We start from the raw sequence: 27411 nt of genomic DNA, 5'->3' as shown, positions 1-27411 counted from the left end.
TTCTGTCAAATTTGTTGTAAAACATGATGTTTTGGTGCTTAATTTGTAAATTCATAACCTAACTTGATGTTTAATAGGCTTCTCCTTAATCTTAACATATTCGCTTATCCAACGTTCTGCTGGCCTGTTTATGTTGGATAAGTGAGACTCTACTGTATTATTCTACTTCTATGAGACATGTTGTTTCGAAACGTCAAGAACGGAAATGCCAGCCTCTGTATAGTTGTTACCATAGACACAACATCTTCGGAGTACCTTCCATGGACTGTGTGTGTGTTGATTTGTGTGTATACTATCAAAAGCATCTTCCTTGTCCATTCCATTAGAAGTACTTCATATAGATGCAAAATCTGTTGCAGTTCAGTGCCAGGAAAGCTCCCCCCCTTCTCAAGCAGAAATAGAAAACAGCGTTGTTGACACATATGGCATTGCAAGGGTCGTGATTTTGTTTTGTCCAAGGGAACAGCAGACATTGCCAAAAAGTTCTGGGAAACCTAGAAGAGTGAAGGAAGGAAAGAAGGAAGAAGAGAGGAAGGAATTCCCTACCTAAGGACGCCGTCATGGCCGAGAGTCCTCCCCACAGCACTCCCCTCCTGATGTGGGGCCTGAAGGGAGGAAGGGAGGAGGGAGGGGGGCTTTCTTCCTTTCGCGTCAGCGAGGAGTGACGCTCCGGACGAGGCATCCGGCCGCGAGAGGCTTCTGCGCTGCGCGAGGAGAAGAGGGCGGGGTCCGGCCGGGCGCGCGCCTCCCGGCAGACCAAATCGGGTCGCGAGCAAGGCCTTCGCGGGATCTCTCGCCTCAGCCAAGGCAAGAACCCTCTTTGGCGCCACAAGCCCGCTTTGTCCAAAGGCATCTTTGTCTTGAAAGCTTGGCAGGCCTTTTCCACGCGGCGAGGGAGGGCAAAGGGGGAAAGCACAATGCCCTGCTTGTGAGTAACTTTCACAAGCAGGACATTGTGCTTCCCTTCAGCTGGGTCGCTTTCCACAGAACCCAAGCTGCACCTGTAATGCTTCTGTTGGTGCCGGTGTCACACAAGCAAAGGTCCTTCCAGGGCCCAATATCCCAGAATATCCCAGAATATCTGCTTTGAACTGGGTTATCTGAGTCCACAGTGCCATATATCCCAGTTCAGAGCAGAGCATGTGGGATTTTATTCAGCTGTGTGAAAGGGGCCCCGAACAAGCCCTATATCCCAGGATCTGACCCCAGGGTTTCTGTTTATCCCAGATTATCTGTCTGTGGACTCATATAATCCAGTATATAGCAGAAAACCTGGTACCGTGTTTCCCTGAAAATAAGACAGTGTCTTATATTAATTTTTGCTCCCAAAGATGCGCTAGGCCTTATTTTCAGGGGATGTCTTATTTTTCCATGAAGAAGAATTCACATTTATTGTTGAACAAAAAAATGAACATTTATTATATACTGTACAGTAGTTGTCATCACAAACCAGCACAACCAGACAAACTGTGAATCCTATCAAGAATTTCTTGTTACTACCAATATTTCCATGTACAACACTCTATGGTATGTACATTTACTGATCCTGCATGCTCTGATTTTCTGTTTGGTGGGCATGCTTCCAAACAAAAACTCTGTTAGGTCTTACTTTCAGGGGAGGCCTTATATTTAGCAATTCAGCAAAACCTCTACTAGGTCTTATTTTCTGGGGATGTCTTATTTTAGGGGAAACAGGGTATCAGATCTGTTAATGTGGGATTTGTGTATTGATAGTACAGTAGAGTCTCGCTTATCCAACATAAACGGGCCGGCAGAATGTTGGATAAGCGAATATGTTGGATAATAAGGAGAGATTAAGGAAAAGCCTATTAAACATCAAATTAAGTTATGATTTTACAAATTAAGCACGAAAACATCATGTTATACAACAAATTTGACAGAAAAAGTAGTTCAATACATAGTAATGCTATGTAGTAATTACTGTATTTACGAATTTAGCACCAAAATATCATGATGTATTGAAAACATTGACTACAAAAATGCGTTGGATAATCCAGAACGTTGGATAAGCGAGTGTTGGATAAGTGAGACTCTACTGTATTTAAATGCAATTTGTGTCTTGGTTTGTATTGCATACTGATTGCATCATCCAGAGTGTACTATAGTCTGTAAAGAGTTAATTACTGAGAAGCTGTGATGACCTTGATGTGTGGCTGGAACTGGGGAGTGTCCAGACACAAGTGTGTATGCATTACTGATTGCATCAGTTGAGTTCTGTTCTGTTCTGAGTTGAGCCAAGTCCTGTGTTCGTCTGCAAGTCTGCTTGTCTTGATTATTACTGCTTTCAGTAAAACTTGCATATAGTTTTACCATCGTCTCTGATGTTTCTTCGTGCTACGTTCCTCTGATTCCATCCAACTGCTGCTGCGCTGCGTAAATTACGCTGACAAGATCCTGGGATATATGGCAGTGCCCTTTCGACACTCCCATATAATCCATATTAATCTGTTTTGAACTGGATTGTATGGCAGTGTGGCTTTATCCAGTTCAAATCAGATAATCTGGATTATTGGCTTTGACCATCTGAATTATATGGCAGTGTAGAAGGGGTCTTAGTAGACCTCAAGTTGAACATGAAATAACAATATGATAAAGCAGTTTTTAAAAACCAATGGGATTTGAGGCGGCATCAAAAGGAATATAGGGTTCTTCCAGACAGGCTCTATATCCCAGAATCTGATCCCAAGTTTTCTGTTTATCCCAGATTATCTGGGTTTCTCCTACGAACCAACGCGAACCCTAAGATCATCCGGGGAGGCGCTCCTCTTGCTCCCGCCTTTGTCTCAAATGCGGCTGGTGGGGACGAGGGAGAGGGCCTTCTCGGCAGTGCCCCCCCTCCCCCCCGGCTCTGGAACTCTCTCCCTAAGGAGATCAGGTTAGCTCCTTCCCTGCCCATTTCCCGCCGGGAATTGAAAACATGGTTGTTCCAGAGTGTGTTTGAATGAACAGGCCCAATAGAGCTGTCATCAGAATACTTCTTTATGTTTTAAAAGCGTATGGCACTTTATCACTGTTACTCATTTCCATGATACAGCACTTAACGAAACCTGTCCCCGCTGGGTTGCTTTTAATTACTCTGATTTTATCTGCTTGGATTTTAATGTATTGTCCATTACTTTATTTTGTGTATCGTTGAAATGTTTTAAGTTTTGTCAAATGCTGTGTCGTTGTTTCGGGCTTGTCCCTGTTGTGAGCCGCCCCGAGTCCCTTCGAGGAGATGGGGCAGGATATAAAAATAAAGTTTATTTATTATTATTATTATTATTATTATTATTATTATTATTATTTATGTAATCCGGTTTAAAGCAGAAAACCTGGGGCTCTTCCACACAGCCATATAACCCAGAATATCAAGGCAGGTAATCTACAATATCTGCTTTGGATTATCTTGAGTCCACACTGCCATATAATCCAGTTCAATGTGGATTTTATACAGCTGTGTGGAAGGGCCCTAGGATCAGAACCTGGGGTAAAGGGCCTGTCTGGGGGGGGGCATTGTGTCTAGATTGTGGGAAGTCGTGGTGCTTTGGTCAGACCTCACCTGGAATAATGTGTCCAATTCTGGGCACCACAGTTCAAAAGAGATATTGACAAGTTGGAAGGTGTCCAGATGGGGGCGAGTAAAAGGATCAAAGGTTTGGAAACCAGGCAGACCCTATGAGGAGCATCTTAAAAATCTGGGAATGTTTAGCCTGCAAAAGAAAAGGTTGAGAAGAGACATAGACATGGGAATGAGTCTCATAAGGAAGGGGGAGCAGGCATGTTTTGGCTGCCCTAGAAACTAACTAGGATTGGGTTAGCAATGGGTCCAAATTACAGGAAAGGACATTCCTTCTGAACATTAGAAATAACTTCCTGACCGTACTAGCTGTTCAACAGTGGAACTCTTTGCCTCGCAGTGTGACGGAAGCTCCTTCCTTGGAAACTTTTAAACAGAGGCTGAATGGCCATCGGTAAGGGATATTTTAATTGTGCTTTTCCTACATGGCAGGGGGTTGAACTAGATAGTCTATGCGGTCTGTTCCAACTTTGATTCTCTGATTCTAAGAGAAAACTACTACTGAAGAAATCTCTGAAAACATCCCATACAGCCCCCTCTAGGTTAGTGTTAACGTCTTCTTTGTCCTCATTACTGGTGCATAGGCAGGTATTTTTATCAGTATAAATTTTTGTCTTTGCTAAGAAATGTGAGGAAAATGATAGCTAAAAAGAAATAAGCTTGATCCTGAATGCTATGTGTGATCAGAGGGAAAAAGAGAACTGTATCTCAGTTGAGTTTGCTTTTGCCTTTTCACAAAGGTAAACATATCCTTCAACACGTTTTCACACGTTTTCCATATGCCTGGTGTAGAGAGGTTTTGTGTTAAACAGAGATTATTGATATGATTTTATTTATTTGTTTGTTAAGGGAAAAGGGAGTTATATATTAGCAAGGAAAAGCCTAACATGGAAACTAGCTGGAAGCAGCATTTGGTAGGTTGCCATGGTAACACAGCTTCCCTTGGGAGAAAAGGGGCGTGGCTAAGATGACAGTTGGAGCATATTCCCTTTTAAAAGGAGTTGCTGTGAGGGTTTAAAAAGGACAGTTGCGGTTAGGTCTTGGAAAGATTAGGAGCTGTGGAAATCAGCTAAGGACGGCAGCTTATGGTCACTCAGGGGAAAGGCTGGGAATATAAGTTGACCGGGAGTTTAGTATACTGTTTTGAAGAGAAGTTATTTAAGAAATATCCATTCAAACAAGACGGCATTGTAACTTAAGATCCTGAAACGTTTATGTATTGGAACCATACGCTTATGTACAAATAAACTTGAATTTTGTTATTGTTCATAAAGATAAGTCTCCTTGCCTCTCTGTAAGCCTGAAAGAAACCCATTACCTCACGTTGGTGGCAGTTACCGTACCTATCTATATAAGTTACCGTACTTTTCTATATAAGTTACCATCTTTACTCATTTAAACCCAATCAGTTCCGTTATCCTTCCTTATCCCCTAAATCCTCCCTGTCATACATTCACACATCCTCCATCCCTCCCTCTCACACGCGCGCACATCTCCTCAATTGGAGGCAGCAGTGGGATTTTCAAAAAGGATTTCCCCTGCCTGAGTTGAGTACCACAAATTGGGCTCTCTTCACCTGGTTTTAAAATGTGCAACAAGTGACATGTGACAAATGTGTAATGTATTTTGAACCCTATGTACCCCACCAATGACGGATCTGGACCAAACTTGGCAAGCAGACCCAACACTGCCAACTTGGGGTGATTGACCTTACCACCAAAGTTGGCAGTGTTGGGTCTGCTTTCCAAGTTGGGTCCAGATCCGTCATTGGTGGGTACTACATATTTATTGGAGATCAATCACATCCAAAGTCCACTAGTATTCCCAGTTGGCCATGTTGAATTTGTGTGTCAAGTTTGATCCAGATCAGTCATCAGATGGGTTCAGTGTTCTCTGAATACAGGTGAACTATAACTCCTGGATGTCAAGGTCAATCACCCCCAAAGTGGGCAGCTTCTAGAAGGCAAGAGTGTGGAATGGGAAACCAGCAGCTATGTGCATCAGGTAGCCTGTTTTGCTGGTGCAGTGAAAGGCTTACTGGTTGCTGTTGCCAATGCAGTCTAGTAAGGAGGAAGTACAATCTCACTTCTTTATCAGCCAGCAAAATGGACTGACTCCCAACCTCCCACTTACATGATGTGCATTCATGTATGCAAATTTAGCCATGTTGAGTTTGTGTGCCAAGTCAGTTCCAGGTCCACTGTTGGTGGGGTTCAGAGTGCTCTTAGATGGCAAGAACTATACATCCCAGTCCCTGAAACTCGTATAAATCATGGTGAATTCTCCCCAAACCTCTCCAATATATTCAATTGCTGATAAATTCCTCTGTTTGCTGTGTGCCATAGGAGAGTGTAGGAAAAGGTTAAGAGAGATGCAGTGGGCAGGGTCATGCAAATAGAAAGGAACACTGGGATGTGCTCGCCGTAACCTGCAATGTCCTGTAAGGGAGTGACTCGGTGACTCCTCAGCACTGGGAAATATAGCCTGTTTGTGGATGCTGGAGGCTGTCTGTATACACACATACAGATTTTCACTTATAGAGAATATTACTAGAAATAAAAGGTAAAGGTTTCTCCTTGACATTAAGTCTAGTCATGCCTGACTCTGGGGGGTGGTGTTCATCTCCATTTCTAAGCCAAAGAGCCGGTGTTGTCCGTAGACTCCTCCAAAGTTATGTGGCCAGTATGACTGCATGGAGCGGTTACCTTCCAGCCAGAGCAGTACCTATTGATCTACTCACATTTGCATGTTTTCAAACTGCTAGGTTGGCAGAAGCTGGGGCTAACAGCAGGAGCTCACCCTGCTCCCTGGATTCCAACTGCCGACCTTTCAGTTAGCAAGTTCAGCAGCTCAGCAGTTTAACCCACTCCACCACTGGGGGCTCCATTACTAGTAATATTGCAGTATAATATGTGATTATTTTTGATGTAGATGTGGATTTATTTTTGGGATTTGGGGGGTTGGTTATTTTTGTCTTTGTTTGGCTTCTCACAGCATTGAATGTTTGCCAATATCTGTTGTAAACCGCCCTGAGTCCCCTCAGGGAGATAGGGTGGGATATAAATAAAGTAGTTGTTATTATTGTTGTTGTTGTTCTGGTCAGCCCTATGCCATGATCACAGACATTTCTCTGGGGACTATATGATCATGTTGTTGATCCACAATTCCCACATCTCCTTACCACAAGTTTCGTTAGCTGTGGCTGAATGTTAATACTTACCATTCCATTTAAAAATTCAAGTTTTAAAATCTAAGTCTACATTTCAACTGTTAGTACCCCATTACAGGCAAATAGATTCTACCATAATGCCAAAACCCTGAGTTTACAAGACCTGAGTGGGACTGATGAGGACAGAATAAGTTGAAGGTCTCTCATACACAGGGTCGATATAAGATGGAATGTAATTGATTGCAGTTAATGTTGTTGTTTATTCGTTCAGTCGCTTATGGCTCTTCCGTGACCTCATGGACCAGCCCACGCCAGAGCTCCCTGTCAGCCATTGCCACCCCCAGTTCCTTCAAGGTCAAGCCAGCCACTTCAAGGATACCATCCATCCATCTTGCCCTTGGTCGACCCTTCTTCCTTTTTCCTTCAATTTTCCCCAGCATCATTATTTTCTCTGCAGTTAATAACATAATCACTAATAACATAATAGACTACAGTATTTTTAAAATAAAACATCCATATTCAGTCCAATAAAAATGTAAAAAAGAGATTTTAACTTCAATTCTATTTGCCATAATATAATATGAAAAACATATACTTCTGTACACAGTATTTTTTATGAATTGGGTTTTAACTGAAATAACAAGTTCATCTTTTCTGTTTCCTTTTTCAGGTTTTGTTTCAGTAGACTAAGAAAATACCTCAGCATAAACAAGTGAATTGGGATGACAATTCATGTGAGGGCTGGAATGAAATATTGAAGAGAGAAATCCTCATGGAGCAAGATGAAGTGAACAATCCTCTTGTTCAGAATATCTACAAAACAAAAGCCCACATGTTGAAGGATGGTACATGCCCTAAATGTCACATTAAATAGTCACAGTTGATTCTAGTCACAGTTCTCCTTTATCATACACTTTATCTTCCAGCAGGAGACAAAAATTCAAAGGTGTGCATCAGACAAGCACAGTCACAAAGATGAATTTGAGTCCCCTCTCCCAAACATGCTGCACTTCAAACTACATCTACTCCATTTTATAGGTACACAATACATGCACATGGATCCTGCCCCAATAATATTTGTCCTTGTGTGTATTGACATTTTGCTTCTAATGATGCAAAATGCTAATTCTTTTCAAATAAATTATAGTATTAATTCTTTATAAACTGTCTTCTGGAGCAGTCAATTACTCATTAAAAGAAACACTTACTACACAATGCTTTTGCTGGATTCACTTGTTGACCTGCAAGCAGCTGGAGAAGTCTTTTAATGTCAATGCGTGCTTCAGCCATAGTCTCAGGATGCCTCTTTTCAGTTGAGTTTTGAGAAGCATGCTCAGGTACTAAAATTCACAAATACAGATATTTTGCTAACTGTGCCCATAGTTACCATATACAGTAAATAATGTCTTAATATTCAAAACAAGGGGTGGGCAAAGTTTAACTCTGGGGCTGCATGTCCCAAAATTGTTTTTGACTTCTCCAGCCCCTTCCGAAAAAACAAATTAGTTCTTCGGGAAACCTCTGTAGTGGCAATTTAGCCTTTTAAAAAGGCTTCAAGTCTCTTCAACACTATCCAGTTTTTAAAAAATCAAAACAAAAATCAAAATAAATAGCTCTGGTCAATTTTATTTTTTTAGGTAAATGTTGGAAGTCTTATCTCTGGAAGATTCTGGGGCTTAGAATTAGCCCCTCCATCACAGTAGCAGCTCATCTCTATTTTAAACTCTAACTTACTTCTAAGGCAATATACATATAAATAGTTAGTTAAAATTGAGTATATTCTATTAAACACTTTTGTTTAACGTATCACAGTTATGACCTAAAGACTACAAAATAGCAAGCAGGGAGTATTAGTTTGTCACATGCTTCCAGATTACAATGCTACAATCCTCAGAGCCGCTTCACATAAAAGCCTGAATGTACAAAAAGATAGCTACAGCAGTGTTTTGTGTTCCACTTTATTGTAACATTCGTAACGCCTCTATTGTACAAAACAAGAAGCCACAAAGGAAAGGGAAATTGAGACATTACACAATTTGTCAATCCCCTACCCTTTCAATCATACTTTTCTTCTCTTTTCTGAAACATTTCCTTCATTAAATTGTGGCAACAAACTGTACAAATATTTTTTTCTCATTCTGAAGCTAACATATCATTTGTTCATTTTATTTGAAATTTTGAGAGGGGGGGGACAGCTAAAGCCTTTAAAGACATACTTGCCCCAGCTTTCTTTTATAACATTTCTTTACATGTCCTCTAAGTGCAGGATTCAATCCACTGCATTCATGGGATTACAGTCCTAATAATATATTCTTTTCAAATGTTAGGACTGCTTATTTGAGAAAAAAAAGAAAAATACCTACCCCAAGGAGGATTCCCAAGATCTTTAAAGTGAGTTGCAACTGACACTAGATCTGTTTCTATTTTCAAGTTCATTTCTCCTTTTTGGTTTGCTTCTATTACCTGCAATGAAAGCAAACCAATAATGAAGTACTGAACAGTTTTGTCAATTCAACTTTGTCAGAAGAAAATAAATAGTTAGTAAGGAGTTTTGATTTTCACAATATGCCTACAAATATAGCTCTAGATGCATGAAGACAACTGCACTGAAAATAGATAAAGGACATAAATAATCATTTAATAAATTGTTGGAGAGATCCAGAAGAAGGGAAAGAGGCAGAAAAAGATGGAAGTGGCAACGAAGAGTAGAAAGGCGGTGGAATCGGGAAGGAAAGACCAGAAAGACAGGGAAACAGCAGAAGCAGTGAGGAGGACAACAGCGGTGACAGAAGAACGGACAGAGAAGACAAGATTAGGGACGGAGGTTGAGAAGAAGAACATTGGGATAGACTGAAAGGAGATGGAGAGGATCCGAGAAGCAGCAGAAACAGAGGAAGAATCCAGGGAAATGTTAGGGGAGTCGGAGAAGAGTCCAGAGGAGTCTGGAGTGTTAGAATTGCTGGGAGATGTGGACAAATAGGATAGAGAAAGAAATGAAGGAAAGGAGTCGAAATGGCTTCGCAGAAACTTAAATTTGAAAACCTATAGAATAACAGCAGACTACTCAAGAAAAACAAAGTTGCCAGAGATGTGATTGCTCATTTTACGAAGACGAGACTAAGAGATGAGATCCTGAAATGTAACGAGGTACGGTTGCAGCTGGTGCACAAGTTTTAGTTGTGCAAAGGCCCTCCCAGCCACTGCTGACACCTGAGCTTCAAGCGTCAGTGATAAGTCCAGAAGGACCCCCAAGCTGCAGACCTGTGCCCTCAGGGGGAGTGCAATCCCGTTGAACACAGGTTGCCACCCAATAACCCGATTGGTCTCACAACTGACGAGGAGGGCCTCTGTCTTGTCTGGATTAAGCTTCAACTTGTTAGACCTCATCCAGTTCATCACTGCTGCCAGGCACTGGTTTAGGGTCTGGGCGGCTTCCTTGGAATTCGGTGGAAAAGTGTAGTAGAGTTGGATGTCATCTGCGTAAAGATGGCACTGAACTCCAAAACCCCGGATGACCTCACCCAGCAGTTTCATGTAGATGTTAAAAAGCATGGGTGATAGAATGGAACCTTGCGGGACCCCACAGGTCATAGGCCAGGGTCCGAGCAGGTATCCCCCAGCTTCACCATCTGGGTGCGATCCCTCAGGAAGGAGCGGAGCCACTGCAAAGCAGTGCCCCCAAGACCCATTCCCGAGAGCCACCCCAGAAGGATACCATGGTCGATGGTATCGAACGCCGCTGAGTTAACAGAAAGAGTTAGCAGAAATAGCAGGCTTACAAGTAGTGAACAAAATAAATTATTTATGACTATAATAATGGCCAAAAATTCAACTTCTGAAGAATCATTACGAACAAAAATGGACCAAGATAAAGAAAGAACTAGAAAATTGGAAACATTTAAATCTATTACTTATGGGAAGAATGGCGGCAGTTAAAATGACTATCTTACCAAAGATGTTATATCTTTTCCAAACTCTCCCTAATTAAAAATATGAAAATATTAAAAAATTGGAATAAAGACTTGTCAAAATTTATTTGGCAGGGGAAAAAAAACAAGAATTAAATTGATCAATTTGACAGACAAAAAGAAAAGAGGAGGGCTTGGTTTACCAGATTTAAAACTCTACTATGAAGCCTACAGTTTAATTTGGATTAAGGAATGGACTATGCTTCATAGTTCTAAGATACTGACATTGGAGGGATCCCACTTAAGAATAAGGTGGTATGGGAAAAGAAAAGTAGAAAAAAACTTTGGGAACAGCTTCATTCAATCATCATTGATAATTGATAAAAGCCTGGGAAAAAATACAAAGAAAGATTATACTCAAAAGCCCTTCTTTGGATATCGCCTTTAGAGTAGTTGTTCTTTAAACATAGGAAGTAAAAGGCGATGCAAGGAAGAGACATTATTAAGTTTATAAGAACTTTGAAAGATCTATGCAACACCATGAAGTAGATGGAAGTCAATGTGTATATATTTCTTTTTCTTTCTTTTCCTTTTTCTTCTTTTTTCTCTTTCTTTTTCCTTTTATTATTTATGGGAAATTTATATATATAAAAATGTAATGTTCGTTTTACTATGGAGTAAACAAGACCACTGAACCAAATCAGGCCACAAAAGACATAGTCATCTAAAATATGTCTTTCAATAAAAAAAATCTAGAAAAATAGTCCAAATTACAGAGGATGAGGAAGAGCCTTTCTCCCCCTAACTGCCAGTTAGAAAGGTAGGCTCTGCTGCTTTTAGCCCCCCACCCCCGGCTGCCTCAGCCAAAATGGTACCCAGGGCACAGGCAGAGAGTACTTAGGCCTGATCCACACTGCCATATCATCCACTTCAGTATGGATTTTATACAGCTGTGTAGAAGGGGTCTCATATAATCCACTTCTAAGCAGATAATATAAGATTATAAATATAATATGAAATAATTACTGTGGTATAATAATACAGAACAATATAATATCTAAAACCAGGACAGTAAATAAAGAGCAAAACTCTGAAAGCAGGGAAATTGGGAATTCCAGAAAGGAAACAATCAGGGCCAGCTAACACTTCCCAACAAAGGATTCCCCCAGGCAGAAAGCAGCCAGGCTTTGAAGCTGCAAGGCCATTAAATGCTAATCAAGGTAACTAATTGCAGCATTCATACCTGCCACACCAAGACTATTAATTGCTATTCAAACTGGCCAACCAAGGATTCCGCAAGCTAGAAAGTGGCCAGGTTTGCAAGCAGAAAGGCTATTCAGTGCTTTTCAACCTGGCCAACCAAGATTTCCCCTAGGTGAAAAATCCCCAGGCTTTGAAGCCACGAGGCTACTCCGTCCCATTCAACCTGGCCTAGCAAGGATGCCCTATGTAGAAAGCAGCCAGGCTTTTAAGCTGCAAGACTATTCGGTGCAATTGAATCTGGCCAAACAATGATTCCCCTACAAAGGAACTATCCAGGCTTCAAAGCTACTCTTTGATTGAGGGTGCTACTCCAGCTAACGGCCAGGCTTTGAGGCTGCAAGGCTATTCACTGCTATTCCACCTGGCCAACAAATGATTCCCATAAGCCACAGCAACGTGTGGCCGGGCAAAGCTAGTACTTTATATATGTGACTTTGAATAAAAGTTGTTTTTTTTAAATAATAATAATAAACGCCCCAGACAGTTCAGGTCCAGGCTAAGATCATGTCAGGGGCTGCTGTGGTTTTATGTTTTTATGGATTTAATCTGAATTGTTTTTAATACCAATGATGTTTAATAGTTTTAATACTTGTATATTTAAATTGTATTGTAATGCTTTTAATGTAAGCCATTGTGAGTCTCCTTATGGAGAGAAAAAAGCGGGATATAAATAAATATAATAATAATAATAAACACTAAAGCATAGGTGAGAAAACTGAGGTCCAAAATTGCATGCATCCCGAAGGGCACAAAAAGAATGCTTTTGGCCCAAGAGGTCCCAGATGAACCTGTGGGTGAGTGGGAGCAATTCCGCTTCATTATGCTTGTCCCAGGACACTTTAGGCCCAACAGGAAATTACTGCAAGGCTAACATTGAAGGGTTCATCTACACTGTAAAATCAATGCAGTTTAACACCACTTTAACTGCCATGTCTCAAGGATAGGTAATTATGAGAGTTGTAGCACTGAGACATGACAGTTAAACACTGCAGTCAAAGTAATGTCAAACTGCATTCATTCCGCAGTGCACATGTTAAAAACATGGCAAAAGGGGAGCACTCTGGAACAAAAGCATTTTTTTTTCAAAATTTCTTTCTGTGGGATGCAACAGGACTATGGCACTCTTAAATTCCTGCGGCCAATTTGGTCCCCCAACCCATGATTCTGCTGTACAGTGCCTTGCCTTGTTTAGCCCAAAGATCTACAATGATCAAGTAGAAATGTGCCCCAAATATTACAGCTAAGTCTACCCACAACTCACATTCAAATTAGGAATGTCACAACTTACTATAGAATTGCTGAGGTTTTTCATTCTGTCTACAACACTCTTCATGGTCTTCATCACAGGTAAATAAATGCTGACCTACAAAATAAAATCAACGGCACTAAAAACAGTATCTCTGAGCCATGTATGTCTCACTTTGTTACCATTCAGTTTCACGATTGGCAAAACCACACTTTATTCCATTAAGAATTAAGGACATTTATGACTAAACTAAGCACCATGCAAAATACATCACTTTTAGTTTCCTGAATGTATTTGTAGTAAATTGATGAAATGCATTTAGTAACTTGTAAGGAAGAATTCCATTGAATCATACCATAATAATCTCTATTTACAAAGTCAAAGCCAGTTCTGGATAACTAGTTATGAGAAATCACACAGGGAGAAATTGAACTTATTAGGTGTGTAAATAATATGAAGGAGTAGACATACATAATGGAAGATATTGCAAACACGGAACACACCTGGACAATTTCACTGATTTCAATATTACAGAATATAAAAATAAAAAGGATGATTTTGTTCAAACCACCATAATGATTATAATAATGAGAGAATTTTTAAAATGCTACACATGAAACCTGGAGCACAAGTAACTCAAGTTGATCCAAACTACCACATGCTTTGATGCCCAACCCTGAAATAACGAGACCAGACACATGAGATTGGATGAAATAAGAGCCACTTTATTTGTTCTATTAACTATTTAAGTTTTAAACCTGGAAAACCTGTTAGAGGGGGAGAACAACTTGATTGGGAGTTTTCTCTTCAGCAAAAAACACCCAATCACAAGGACAATCCAAATTATTTTGGTATTGCTTGCCCCAGATGCACATTTTGGAAGGCAGACCAAGGGAAACTGTGACATAATGAAAAATCAAAATGTGTAGCAAGATTCACCTCCATTTTCCCAGGTTCCTGGTGCAAAAACAAAGCTTCAAGAAATATTTAACTATTGTCCTTTCAAAATAAATCTAGCAGTGGCACTGGCACAAAACAGATGTGGCACTGAGGCATGAGACTGAGCCAATAGTCTGTGTTGTAATGAAAAATCAAAACATGTAGTCTACGCATTACCTTGTCAGGGAAAGAAGATATGTGCCACGGAGGTGAAAAATAAAGAACAAGTGGTCTATTCTTCTTAAACCCAGAACAACATATGTACAATGTGCTCAGTTGCACCAAGTCACATAATGTCCTTTTATGAGAGATCTAAAATAGTCTTTCCTTTGTCCATGTGGATAAATTCCTTCCAGCAGCTCATGAAGCAAGAGCACACTTCAAATTCTGTGTGTCTCTCTGCTTCTCTCTTCAAATTGTCTCTGCACCTACTTAGCTCAAGTTTGAACGAAACTGTAACAGCATCAAAAACTCCCAGGCTTAACAGCTCTCCAGGCATGGTCCAACCAATCAGCTTCATGCATCACATTTTGCAGTTGACAGACACACATTAACTGATTTCTTACATATCATAACAGAATCTCCCTCCCAAAAGACACAAAATTCAGAATGCATGGTAGAATGGCAGACCTAAATATTATTCCCCTAGGCCATCTTCTTTTCAGGTAACAGAAATTAAAAAAAGCCTGTAACGCCAGCACTTTGTTTTTCAACCCACACAAGTCATTTCCATTGAGGTGAATGGTTAACACATCCTAAGGAGACCCCTTACACTCCTCAAACATGTAGGGGCAACTCTGGTAATATTATTGTTGGAACACCCACAACAATTCCCTGTGGCAGATGTTGAAGCATCCCCACATTCGCTCTGTAAAACTATTATTATAAAAAATTACATAAGACTGGAACAGAATAATGTCCTTGCAATTGGAGCAGTCTGAAGCCCATTTGTACCCCAACTGGTAAACCAGTAATATTAGTATTAAATAGACAGTAAATATGCTACAGTGTCCCTATACAGTCGTTAAACACTATTTACAAAGCATCTGGTCCTATATCCTGACCTAGTCCATTACCTTCCTAATATGCTAATTAGGTTAGAATGGGGCCTCTATCATTGAGGGACAGGCAATCATTATCAATATTAATATAATTGACAGCAAGGAATGTAATTAAAAACTTCTGATGGCACAATTGTAAAGGATTAAATTAAGAAAGCTGCATCTCTAATATATTCTGTTCAATCTAGGTAAAGTTTGCAATGTGATTGTAATTGAACATATCCGACTGGGAACCGAGAATACCTATGATAGGAAAGACAGGCAATTTTAAAAACAATTAGGAATTAAATTCAACCGGTATGATAAACCGGTAACATATGGACCCTTCATAGAACTCCTCAATGATAACTTGGAAGAAAGTTGGAAGAATCAATTTCTCCATTTGAAGAGATCTGGCTTACCCTATGTTTTACAAGTAAATGGTGGTGTTACCGGGGAGAGGGGGATAGTAACAGGATGTAAAGTAAAGTTAGTTTTCTTATTTTGTTTCTTTTGTTTCTTGGTTTTTTAATTCAATTTTTATTTATTTTATTTTCCTGAAGTATCCATGGAGCCCCTGGGAAGTGCTGAGGTTGGAAACCACTGGCTTAGGCCGAAGGCCATAACTTATTCACTTTATCCACATCTGATCTGGAAGACTATTTTCCGCTCAGTAAATTATAGGTTCCCCCAAGGACTAACTTCATGCAGACTTTAGTATTAAGGAGCTTCTCCAACTGTTCTTGAATCAATAAGATGGAGAACCACTTTTGTATGCTGATCCTGTTGAGGGCTCTGCAATTCTTCCAGAGATGTTCTTCACAAAAATGACAGGACCCCAGATGGAGAGGTTGAGTATTGCATGAAGCAGCTGTCTAGTTTTTTTCCAGGTTTTTTTATTTCTACAGAAAGGAGATTTCTGGCTCTGATGGTTAATAAATGCAACCTGCTGGAATCAGGGGGACCCAGTGACTATAATAATAGAATCATAGAGTTGGAAAAGGCTGCAAGACTAATAAAGTCCAAATCTGTGCCATGCAGGAATATACAATCAAGGCAATTTCCAAAACTCCCAACATGTTTGGGTATATAGCAACTCTCCGGGTTTATGTTTTCAGTGACCTAGTCGTTCAACATAAGCATTCAAGAACAATAGGCATTTAGATTGCAAGTGAAATGCTTTGTGGTGAAAGAAAAAGGAAGTGAAGACATCCTTGCATTTTCGAAAACATCTCTTAGTAGTCTATAGAAAGCGCAAATGTTTTTGTTTCTGCTTACAAAACCCGGATGTTTCATTTCACACATGTACATTTCCTGAAGGAGTAATGTCTAAGATCACATCTACTTTGTTAATTGAAATATACCTATGCAATCAATCCTGGAATTTTTTTAATGAAAAGTGTCAATAAGAAAAAAATGTTGATCTGAAGCACATATAGGGTTATTCAGCAATCGGAGAAAAGGATCTAAAAGACGACAACTGAATGGAACAGTGTTTAACTGAACGTATATGAAGTAATATTTAAACAGTTGAAATTAAAGGTGACTCACATCAAAATCTGGCACACTGGGCTCTCGAAAGTCATTCCACAACTTTCGTGGGATAATCCCCACAGGTATATCATGAGTCACAATGCGGCTACTACTTGATAAGGAAGGCTGGAGAAAAGGAAATAAGGTAGTATATGATGAAATGTGAGTGAAATGCAAGGTGAAGACTGCTTCAATGGAAGCCCAATAACTTCTGATTACATATGCACAGGAGGGCTAAAGGTGATATTTTACCTAAAATTATACTTCTCTTTAAATCTATCTTCTTATAAGTGCATCACATAAAGAAATGACAGAAAACTATAGGAATTTGGGGGACAATGTTGAGATTTATTAAGTTTTATTTTTAAAGTTGGTTGGTGGGAGGAGATAGTAGCCACTAGTTCTCTATATAGCTGGTAAAATAAATCAAATGGGTAAGGTTCAAAATTGCATAAAAGATTACAAGAAGAAAACATCATAATCTAGGGATGAAATAAAATGAGAAAATTGGACACCACCATAGCATGTTAATATACGCTCCGGCTAAAGAAAATGGATCAAAAGTTATTCATAAGTATAATTATTCATCTTACCCACTGAAAAATCACAAAATTAATACTGTTTTGTCAAATCCATGCTACAAAAGCTATAGTAAAAATAAGAAATTAGAGGGGGTATAGTAAATCAGTTAAATACACTGTTAAGTCAGAGTACATTACAACAGAATACTAATACAATGGAGTCTCACTTATCCAACATAAACAGGCCGGCAGAACGTTGGATAAGCAAAAATGTTGGATAATAAGGAAGGATTAAGGAAACTATTAAACATCAAATTACATTATGACTTTACAAATTAAGCCCCAAAACATCACATTTTACAATTCTGCAACTTATTTGGGAATGTGGTTACACTTGTGTTGTTGTTGGGCTTGTTAGCCCACTGCGCGTTGCTGCCTAGAGAAATAGCTGTGGATCTGGGCAGGAGGCAGACTGTATTGGATAATACAGAACATTGGATAAGCGAGACTCTACTGTATTAATTTCACATTTGAAAATGAAAAATTGTCAGATGGTGGTGGTGTCTCTTTCTTTGGACATCCTCAGAAAGAGGCTGGACAACTACCTACAAAGGATGCTCTAGTTGGGCATTCCTCCAGTGTCAGGTGTCACAATCAATAGCCTATCGAGCCCATCTAATGCTGCATATTACTCTATGCTTCAAATAAAGATACTACAGCATTCCATTTAAGTGATGCAAGGTAGACAAATATTGCCACGCATTGGCAGGATATTGATTTCTAAAAGATATATCGGGTTGTTTCTACCTATCTCATCTCAGACGTAAGAACTGGACAGTCAACTAGCAGGTATATGTTGGGTAGTGTTTTCTGCAGGCCATATTGCAAAAGTAATTAGGGAGGCCACTGGAGAACCTCACACAAGCCCAAAGTACTTTCAGTTGTGGGAGTTGTTCTACTGGAAATGAAACAAAGTAGGAGCAAGGAGTTTCTGCATACCCCTGTACTATCACTTTGTCACAGATATTCTTCACCTGAAGTAGGTCTGTTGGTTTTAGCTGTATGCTGTTTATTTTAGGCACTATTCTAAAAAACTTTAAGATCACCATCAGAAGCTATAGAACTCAAGCTAGTGGATAGCTGCAAAGTAAATGGTAGGATTCTAAAATAAAACTTTCACTATGGGAACGGCTTTGCTGGGCTTAAGCCATTTGCTATCAGTTTTCACCTGTAGGCCCCACCACAGAATTGGGTCAGCAAGGGATTTGTCTCAGCATAAACTGAAATATGTTATAACGGTTCTAAAAATGTCCCATGAACACTGAGATCAATTATCAGATGAATCTTCTGCAATGCCACAGAAAGAAAGAAAAACAGGCTTTGCTTTATTTATAACTGCTCCTTAAATGGTAATGAGCACTATTTTTCATTTACCATTGCATCCCACTTTAAAGATGAACAAGTTAATAAATGTAGTTTTCCTATTTTGGAGAGTGAGAAGTACATCTTTACTTACCAGTTCCACAGCTACTGTGAGACAGGGACACTGCTTATTAGTCAACTTGACTTTCACTGCCTTAGCATTTTGTGCTGTTTTCAAAGCTCTAGAGAAGTTTTCAGATGTTAGCTCTAAATAAATTTCATTGTCTTCTGCAGCCACTCCCTCCATTTGGAACTCATCAAAGAAGTTCTCCTAAAATGACAAAGTATTTGGAAAATACTGGTGCTGACAGCTTCTGCTGGCTTTGAACTGCATTCAGGATTCGGGTTCTATTACATAAATGAGAATCATGTCTCTCTTCAATATTGTTGGGCTGTTATTCCCACTACTGGCCATGTTGGCTATAGATGCCGATATTTGTAGTACAACAATATAGGAAAAGCTACACTAAATCCAAATGTTTATCCCAACCAGAACCGACCCACTGAACCTTAATTAAATTGATTTACCATGTTCACTCTGAATCAATAGGTCTACTCTAGTTGGTACAGTGGGTAGTAACCCCTGGATTTAATGTTTAACAGAGAGGGGATTTAACCCAAAAGGAAAGCACATGCTTTATGTGTCTAGTTATAAGATGGCAAGTAGCAGATGTGGAGAGATTTCTGCCTACGATCTTTAGAGGGTCTGAGTTAGAACATATAGCATGGGGCTGAATGGAGCAATAATTGACCTGCTAATTTAAACCAAATCACATATCTGCCACTATATATAGAATTATTACAAAAGAATGCCCTGGTTTCAAAAATTCATGGTAAATGTTTTAGTGAACACACACATATGAAACCTACATCAATGTGAAGGGGGGGAAAGCAGTTTTTTTTCACATTCAAAAGAGGCTCAATATGGTTGCCGCCAGTCATGCGGTGCACATCTTAAATGGTAGTCCAGTTCCTGCCACACACTCTGCAACATGTTGTGGTCGATGGCACCAATTCACCTTATCACTAAGGTGAAACATAGCCTTGTCACTAAAGATGAGCATTGTAGCAAAGCCATCATTTTCCATCCATCTTGCATGGCAGTGGAGAAGTCGCGTCACACAACACAGACATTGCACATGACAGCTTGCACCAACTGCAGGTGATATGGGTGCATGCAGGGACACTTCCGGAGCACCTTCCACACCATTGGTGGAGGTATTCCCATATCTCGGCTAGCTCTATTCGTGGTGGCTGCTCGTGCAATTACCCTGTCCAAGTGGCATGTATGAATGTGGGGAAAAAAACTTGAAGACTTCCTCTTCACATTGATAAAGGATTCATACGTGTGCGCTCACTAAATTTTTTACCATGAATTTTTGAAATCAGGGCATTATTTTGTAATAACCCTGTATGTGAAATAGGCCCTCCACTTTTGTGGGGATTAGTGACGTAGTACCCTGCAACAGTGGAAAAACAGCAAATTTAAAAAATATACTATTTTTAACAAGTGAGAGCAATCTCTAAGTTATCCAAGGCAACTCTACAGTCAACTTCGGCCATGGTGGAAGGTTAATCAAATCAGTAAATAATTAACTCCATAAAAGTTAAACCTGCAAATGTGGAAGCCCAACTGTATTGATTCCCAATTCAAAAATCTCTATGTATTCTGCCCCACCCCCAATCTTGAAAATTGGCCTAATGCAAAATTGGTATAGCATTTGGAAATAGGACCAGAAAATGGTCAGTCATCTCACCAAAGCCATTAGGGAATGAAAAACTATATTTTGTGGTCAACTGGAACTAGGGTGAAGGTTATACAAATGGAATGGTAAACCAAAGAGTACTCCTTTTGTACAAAATTAGCCTGATACTGCTTAGCAGAAGAGAAGCATTATCCGGATTGCAAGACATAAGGTAGAGACAAAATATCAAGCTCCTGCCTTAGGCAATCACCTGTTCCTGTTCTCCAAACCTGTGAAACATAGGGATAATAATACTGCTCTTTTAAGAATGAACTGTAAAACGACTTTTGCTTGCTATTATCAGCATCAACTTTTTTATCTGCTTCTTACCTGATTAAGTTCACACCACATGCTAACACCTCCATTTGCTACCTTGTCATTGAGAATGAAGTAGATTTTGTCAACTGTGAAGCGTAGAGTACAGGTCTTGGCTAGCTTTGTAATTGTGTTTACCACACCTACAGAGACAGTATATAACAATATAATCTAATGCCTAGGGGAAAAAGCATTTATGCACAGTACCACAACTCAGTAGAATAAATACAAATCTATTGCCAAAATGGTGTGGTAATGCAGCAGAAATAGGATTTGCAGATAGCTTGAAAACAGCAACATTAAATTATACAGACTGTTCCCCAAAAGTATACAACCTTTAACAGCAATCAGTTGCTATGATGATTATTTAACGGCAATGTAAACACATTTATATTGAATCAGTTATACATTCCATCTAAAACTAGATACAATGTTCCCTCACTTATTGCGGGGGTTAGGTTCCAGGACCACCCGCAATTAGTAAAAATCCGCAAAGTAGGGACGCTATATTTATTTTAATATTTATACATTATTTTAGTAGTTATACACTATTTTAAGTATTTATCAACCAATCGTGTGTTGATAAATTGCCTCCTTCTCCTCCCGTTGCCACTTGGGCTCCTTTTCTCACTCTTTGGCTTCTCCTTCCTCCTTTCCTTAGGATGTAAATTGTAATTTTTTATAATTTATAATAGTCTTTTAGAGTTTATTGAAAACCCGTGAAACAGCGAATCCGCAAAAAGTAAACCACGAAGTAGTAAGGGAACACTGCATTCAAATTGCCATCCCTGTACAATTGCTCTCATTTTCAAAATACAGAGGTACAAACTTCACTTATAATTTTACCACACTTCTCTACAATTGGAAAATTGACTCCTGCTTTTATTGAGGGATTAAAAAAAATAAAATTACTAAGTTTTTTCCATTTGTAGGCTTCATTTTTGCAGATTTGACTATTTGTGGATTTGATTAAAGTGTTCTTTATAGGAATCTACAGGTCCTCCAGCATGACTGTATGGTCTACTTCCACGATGGAACTGTGCCACCTGGAAAATGTTTATACAACCCCAGGTATATAAGTATAAATCTTAAACATTTAGTGATAATAAACCAGCATTTACAAGACTTGCTAACAGCCTGATTTTCCTTTATACAAAGTATAGCTGAAGCGTTTTCTGCAGTCAACTGTAAACACTGCACCTTGTTGCTGACAGATTTATTTATTTATTTATTTCCAAAATTTCTATCCTGCCCTTCTCCCCGAGGGGACTCAGGGCAGCTTACACAACTGGTAGGATCACTACCAGTACATCATAATACCATAAAATGAGAATATAACAGTTAAAATAGTTAAATAACATAGCAAAATACAATATATAAAAGATTTGTGTAATGTCTAGGTAGCATTCAGCAACTTTTAACTTTGCCAAATTTCTGGGGACCCCAACACTGAGCTAAGGGGATAAGGAATAAGGACCCACAATTTAAGAAGCAGCAAACTAGATAACCCTGGAGCTACCTTCTCAACAATTCAAAGGCTCTGCAAGTGAAGTATGTAATCTGGTTCTCTGATTATCTCCTTTTTTAAAGACATAGAAACCTGTACCCAGCAACAAGGGGTACATCTACACAGACTACTTACTGCAACAAGGTCCCGGATCAGCTCAGTGATAGCCAAATGCTGCATGGAGTTGATCCAAGGTAATGTGGGGAAAGTCTTGTTAACTGAAGTCAGGGGATACTTTGAATTGTGGGCCAGAATTGTATCGCGTGGGTCTGTGTAAACAGCTGGGCTGATTCTGAGACAAAACTAGCCACAACTGTTTTGACGACCATCCTGTTTCTCCCAGGGTATTCTCTAGACATGACATGAGTCCTACTGCTCAGCTGTCATTGGAGTGAATGGGGAAGGGAGAACGTGATTCCTGCTTCCCCCATCCAATGTCACTCTTGGGAACAGCTGACTGGTAGGACCCATGTTGCAGCCGCGGACCATCACGACATTGAGAACACAAAAGAACAGTATGGGTGGTTTTGTCTAGTGATGCCAAACAGGGTTTAGTGCAGCAAAGCTTTCCAAACCATGTGTTATGTGAATGTAACGAGAAACGACAAAAGTCTTGGAAAAGTATTATCCTACATTTCAAAAAGGTTTTCATGAGGTATCTTGTGTCCCCATTCATTTTGTTATGACAATGTATGTATGTGTCTTATAAAGATTGGTTTAACCCCTGGTTTGTTAGTAAAACTGAATTACTGTATCGCGAAATGATGCAGATCTAAAAAGAGGGATACCAACAAGAAATGTCTAGAAAGCTCTTGTGTAGCGCCTCTTAGAATAACAGAGTTGGAAGAGACCACATAGACCATCTAGTCCAACCCCCTGCCATGAGGGAAAAGCACAAACACACCTGACAGATGGCCATCCAGCCTCTGTGTAAAAGCCCCCAAGGAAGGAGCTTCCACCACACTCTGAGACAGAGAGTTCTACTGTTGAACAGCTGTCACAGTTAGGAAGTTCTTCCTAATGTTCAGGTGGAATCTCCTTTCTGGTTTCCAGGGCAGCAGACATACTTATGACATTCTTTCACATATTTATACGTGGCTATCATGGTGGGGTCATGCAGGATAGGCCCAAGGAGGTCTTGTTCACACATTTAGAGTCTCGCAGAGATAGAGCAGCCACTTTCAGCAAGGACTGGGTGGCCCTCATTTTTAAATATCACGCTTTTAAAAATCCTGCCTTAAAGCAATGGCATTCCCCGAAGTAACCTATGAATGTGAAAGCTGGACCATAAGGAAGGCTGAGCGAAGGAACATAGGTGCTTTTGAACTGTGGTGTTGGGGGAAAATTCTGGGAGTGCCTTGGACCGCAAGAAGATCCAACCAGTCCATACTCCAGGAAATAATGCCTGACTGCTCACTGGTGGGAAGGATATTAAAGGCAAAGATGAAGTACTTCAGCCACATAATGAGAAGACAAGAAAGCTTGGAGAAGAGAATGATGCTGGAGAAAAAGGAAGGAAAAAGGAAGAGGGGTTGACCAAGTGCAAGATGAATGGATGGTATCCTTGACGTGACTGGCTTGACCTTGAAGGAACTGGGGGCAGCGACGGCCGACAGGGAGCTCTGGCGTGGACTGTTCCATGAGCTCACAAAGAGTCAAAATCGATGGAACAAATAAACAACAATAGCAAGGAAAAAGATGTTTGCCCCTTCAACTTCCTGTGGTGCAAGTTGGTGACCTGTAAGAAACTTGTTTTTTAAAAAAGCTTCTTAAATTTGTCCCACTTGCAACCCTTTTCTACCCCAAAAAATGGTTACATGACCCCGTGTGTGTGTGTATATACAGTAGTCTCACTTATCCAAACTTCACTTATCCAAGGTTCTGTATTATCCAAGGCAGTCCGCCTTTTAGTAGTCATTGTTTTTGTAGTAAATGTTGCAATATTTTGCTGCTAAATTCATAAATACAGTAATTACTACATAATATTACATAATATTACTGTGTATTGAACTGCTTTTTCTGCCAATTTCTTGTAAAACATGATGTTCTGGTGCTTAATTTGTAAAATCATAATGTAATTTTATATTTAATAGGCTTTTTTCTTAATCCCTCCTTATTATCCAAGATTTCCGCTTATCCAAGGTTCTGCTGGCCCGTTTATCTTGGATAAGTGAGACTCTACTGCAGAGATCCCCAAACTAAGGCCCGGGGGCCAGATGCAGCCCTCCAGGGTCATTTACCTGGCCCCCGCCCTCAGTTTTATAACATAATATTTTATATCAGTTTTAATAATATATTGTATATACATATAATATTAATAATAATATTATGTTACACAATATAATACTAATAATAATACCATATAATAATATTAGTTATGTTATATATTACATATAATATTACTGTATAGTGTAATATTACTACACTATACTGAATTATCACAGTAACCATTTTACAGTAAATACAGTAATATATAATGCTAATATTGTGTTATGCTAATAATATAATATATTGTATGTACATACAGCTGCTCTGAGTCCCCTTCTGAGTGAGAAGGGTGGGATATAAATGTAGTAAATAAATGCAGTAAATAAATAATTAATTTTAGACTTAGGCTCAGCCAAAGTCTAAAGTGACTTGAAGGCACACAACAACAACAACAATCCTAATTAACTTAACTCGGGCTCGGGCTGTGGCGCAGGCTGGAGAGCAAGCCAGCTGTAACCAGCTGCAATGAATCACTCTGACCAGGAGGTCATGAGTTCGAGGCCCGCTCGGAGCCTATGTTTGTCTTGTCTTTGTTCTATGTTAAAAGGCATTGAATGTTTGCCTATATGTGTAATGTGATCCACCCTGAGTCCCCTTCGGGGTGAGAAGGGCGAAATATAAATGCTGTAAATAAATAAATTAATAAACTATCTCATTGGCTAGAAGCAGGCCCACATTTTCCATTGAAATCCCGATAGGATTATGTAGGTTAAAATTGTTTTCATTTTTAAATATTGTGTTGTTGTTGTTGTTGCTGCTGTTTTGCACTACAAATAAAACATGTGCAGTGTGCATAGGGATTTGTTCGTATTTTTTTTTCAAACGATAATTTGGCCCCTCAACAGTCTGAAGGATTGTGGACCGGCCCTCTGCTTCAAAAGTTTGAGGACCCCTACTCTACTGTATATATATAGGTATAAAAAGCAAACATTTTTTGGTGATCAGCCTTTGCATTTACTGCAGAGTGTACTGTAAACACTGCACCTTGTTGCTAACAGATTAGTGTAAAGGCGTTCTGGAACGTGTTGTCCAAGGCTTTCATGGCTGGAATCACAGGGTTGTTGTGCGTTTTCCGGGCTGTATGGCTATGTTCCAGAAGCATTCTTCCCTGACGTTTCGCCCACATCTATGGCAGGCATCCTCAGAGGTTGTTCAGGAATGTTTTACCGTGTTTCCCCGAAAATAAGACCTCCCCAAAGAATGAGACCTAGCAGGGGTTTGGGGGGATTGCCAAATATAAGGCCTCCCCTGAAAGTAAGACCTAGCAACTAAGGCTGCAGCAGAGTTCCATTGGGAAGCATGGCTGCAGGGCAGAAGCAGCACTCATTCATACACTGGAGGGAGGGAGGGAAAGTGCTTGCTTTCTGTGCCTCCCTCCCTCCCTGCCTTGCCTTGCCTGTCCCCCAGCCGTGGCTTGAAGAACCTTCCGTGGCTGCTGCTGCACTGCCGTTTCTTCCTTCTCCGTCCTGGCCATGCTGGCCATGCACCCTTGCTTCCCAGAGGCTTCTGATTGGCTCCTGGAGCCAGGGCAAGGGAGGGAAGGAAGAGGGCTTTCGTCCTGCTGCTTTTGCTCCTTAAAGGTACAGGACGCATTGGGATTCTCCTCTCATCTTCCTATCCTATGCCATGAAACTGATTATTTTATACTATTATTCTATTGACATATTATTATCATCATATTCTGTTACTATTATTATATCCCATTATTATATTATCCTATTAATATATTTTAAATCATTATATTATATTTTTCTATTATTATTATTATATCATTATATTATTATTCTATTATTATTCTATTATATTTTCATATTATTATATTATTATTCTGTTATTATTAAATTCCATTTTATATTACCCTATTAATATATTTTATATCATTATATTCTATGCTATTATTCTATTATATTATCATATTATTATTTTTTTATTATTAGCATATTCTGTTATTATTATTATATTCCATTTTATATTATCCTATTAATATATTTTATATCATTCTATTCCATTCTATTATATTATCCTATTATTATTATATTATTATGCTATTCTGTTATTATATCCCATTATTATATTATCCTATTAATACCATATTATTATCATTTTCTGTTATTATTATATCCTATATTATATTATCTCATTAATATATTGTATATCATTATATTATTATTATATTATCATATTATTATTATAGTATATTATATTATTCATCATTCATGACTACATTGAAACTAGAATAGAGAGAAATCAGCATGGAAACCTTGTGAAACCTAAATTACAAGAGGTACCATAGATTGTTGTACATGTAAATAATGGTAGTAACAAGAAATTCTTGATAGGATTCATAGTTTGTCTGGTTATGCTGGTTTGTGATGACAACTACTTTACAGTATATAATAAATGTTCATTTTGTTGTTCAACAATAAATGTGAGCTCTTCTTCATGGAAAAATAAGACATCCCCTGAAAATAAGACCTAGGGCATCTTTGGGAGCAAAAATTAATATAAGACCCTGTCTTATTTTCGGGGAAACAGGGTAGTGTGTTGCCAATTTTTCTTGACACCAACACTGAGTCATGGGGACCCCTGGTTTAAAAAGCCGTGATCTAAATGACAGGCCTCCACTTTGGTGGGATCAGCCCTGTAAAACTTTACCACAAGGTTCCTCGGGAATATCATGGAGAAATCGCGCTGAGCGCCCCACTGATGGAGGATAGGGCGTTTCGAGCGGAGTGACGTCAGAGGAGCCCTGGGCGCGAGCCCTTCCCGCCGAAGAGCCGGGCCAATCAAACCGCACCCAGGCCCCTCTCTTCTTCATACTCACGCGTGAAGTGGTTGAGGCACGCAACGTCCACTAGCTTCCCCCTGAAGCGCATGATGAAGAAAGAGCAAAAGAAGGAGGGTAAATAGCGGAAGAAACCTATCGCCTCAGACTTCCGTTTGAATCTCTGCCTT

At 39.5% G+C, this 27411-nt stretch overlaps 2 protein-coding genes and 1 long non-coding RNA gene across 7 annotated transcripts in view; 1 reads left to right on the top strand and 2 right to left on the bottom strand.

Moving 5' to 3' along the window:
• tns3 (tensin 3) overlaps positions 1-1013 on the bottom strand; it is a 32918-nt gene extending 31905 nt beyond the window's left edge. Inside the window, exon 1 of one of the 3 annotated variants that reach the window (XM_003222223.3) lies at positions 547-1013. In XM_003222223.3, the coding sequence (XP_003222271.3) occupies positions 547-853 (307 nt within the window). In that variant the 5' untranslated portion in view covers positions 854-1013. The remainder of the gene's footprint in view (positions 1-546) is intronic. The other 2 variants (XM_062957105.1, XM_062957104.1) reach the window with 2 other exon arrangements.
• On the top strand, positions 885-7638 carry LOC134292386 (uncharacterized). The gene is made up of 2 exons (XR_009999615.1): positions 885-3974; positions 7420-7638. It is a non-coding gene; the product is annotated as an uncharacterized LOC134292386 (long non-coding RNA).
• hus1 (HUS1 checkpoint clamp component) lies at positions 6990-27411 on the bottom strand. Of its 3 annotated transcripts, none has more exons than XM_003222224.3 (8): positions 27281-27411; positions 20697-20824; positions 18716-18892; positions 16697-16804; positions 13209-13283; positions 9113-9212; positions 7958-8089; positions 6990-7562 (listed from the first exon to the last, which is right to left on the bottom strand). In XM_003222224.3, exons 1-8 carry the CDS (start codon positions 27330-27332, stop codon positions 7480-7482), a joined length of 855 nt encoding a protein of 284 aa, XP_003222272.1. In that variant the 5' UTR covers positions 27333-27411; the 3' UTR covers positions 6990-7479. The 3 variants fall into 3 exon arrangements, with proteins under 3 accessions (XP_003222272.1, XP_062813192.1, XP_003222273.1); XM_062957122.1 differs by lacking the exon at positions 27281-27411 and adding an exon at positions 27112-27274; XM_003222225.2 differs by lacking the exon at positions 16697-16804.

This window comes from Anolis carolinensis, chromosome 6 (assembly GCF_035594765.1).
Source record: "Anolis carolinensis isolate JA03-04 chromosome 6, rAnoCar3.1.pri, whole genome shotgun sequence".
NCBI classification, from domain to species: domain Eukaryota; kingdom Metazoa; phylum Chordata; class Lepidosauria; order Squamata; family Dactyloidae; genus Anolis; species Anolis carolinensis.
The sequence above is the reverse complement of the archived record's forward strand: the minus strand, read 5'-3'. Positions and strand labels throughout refer to the sequence as shown.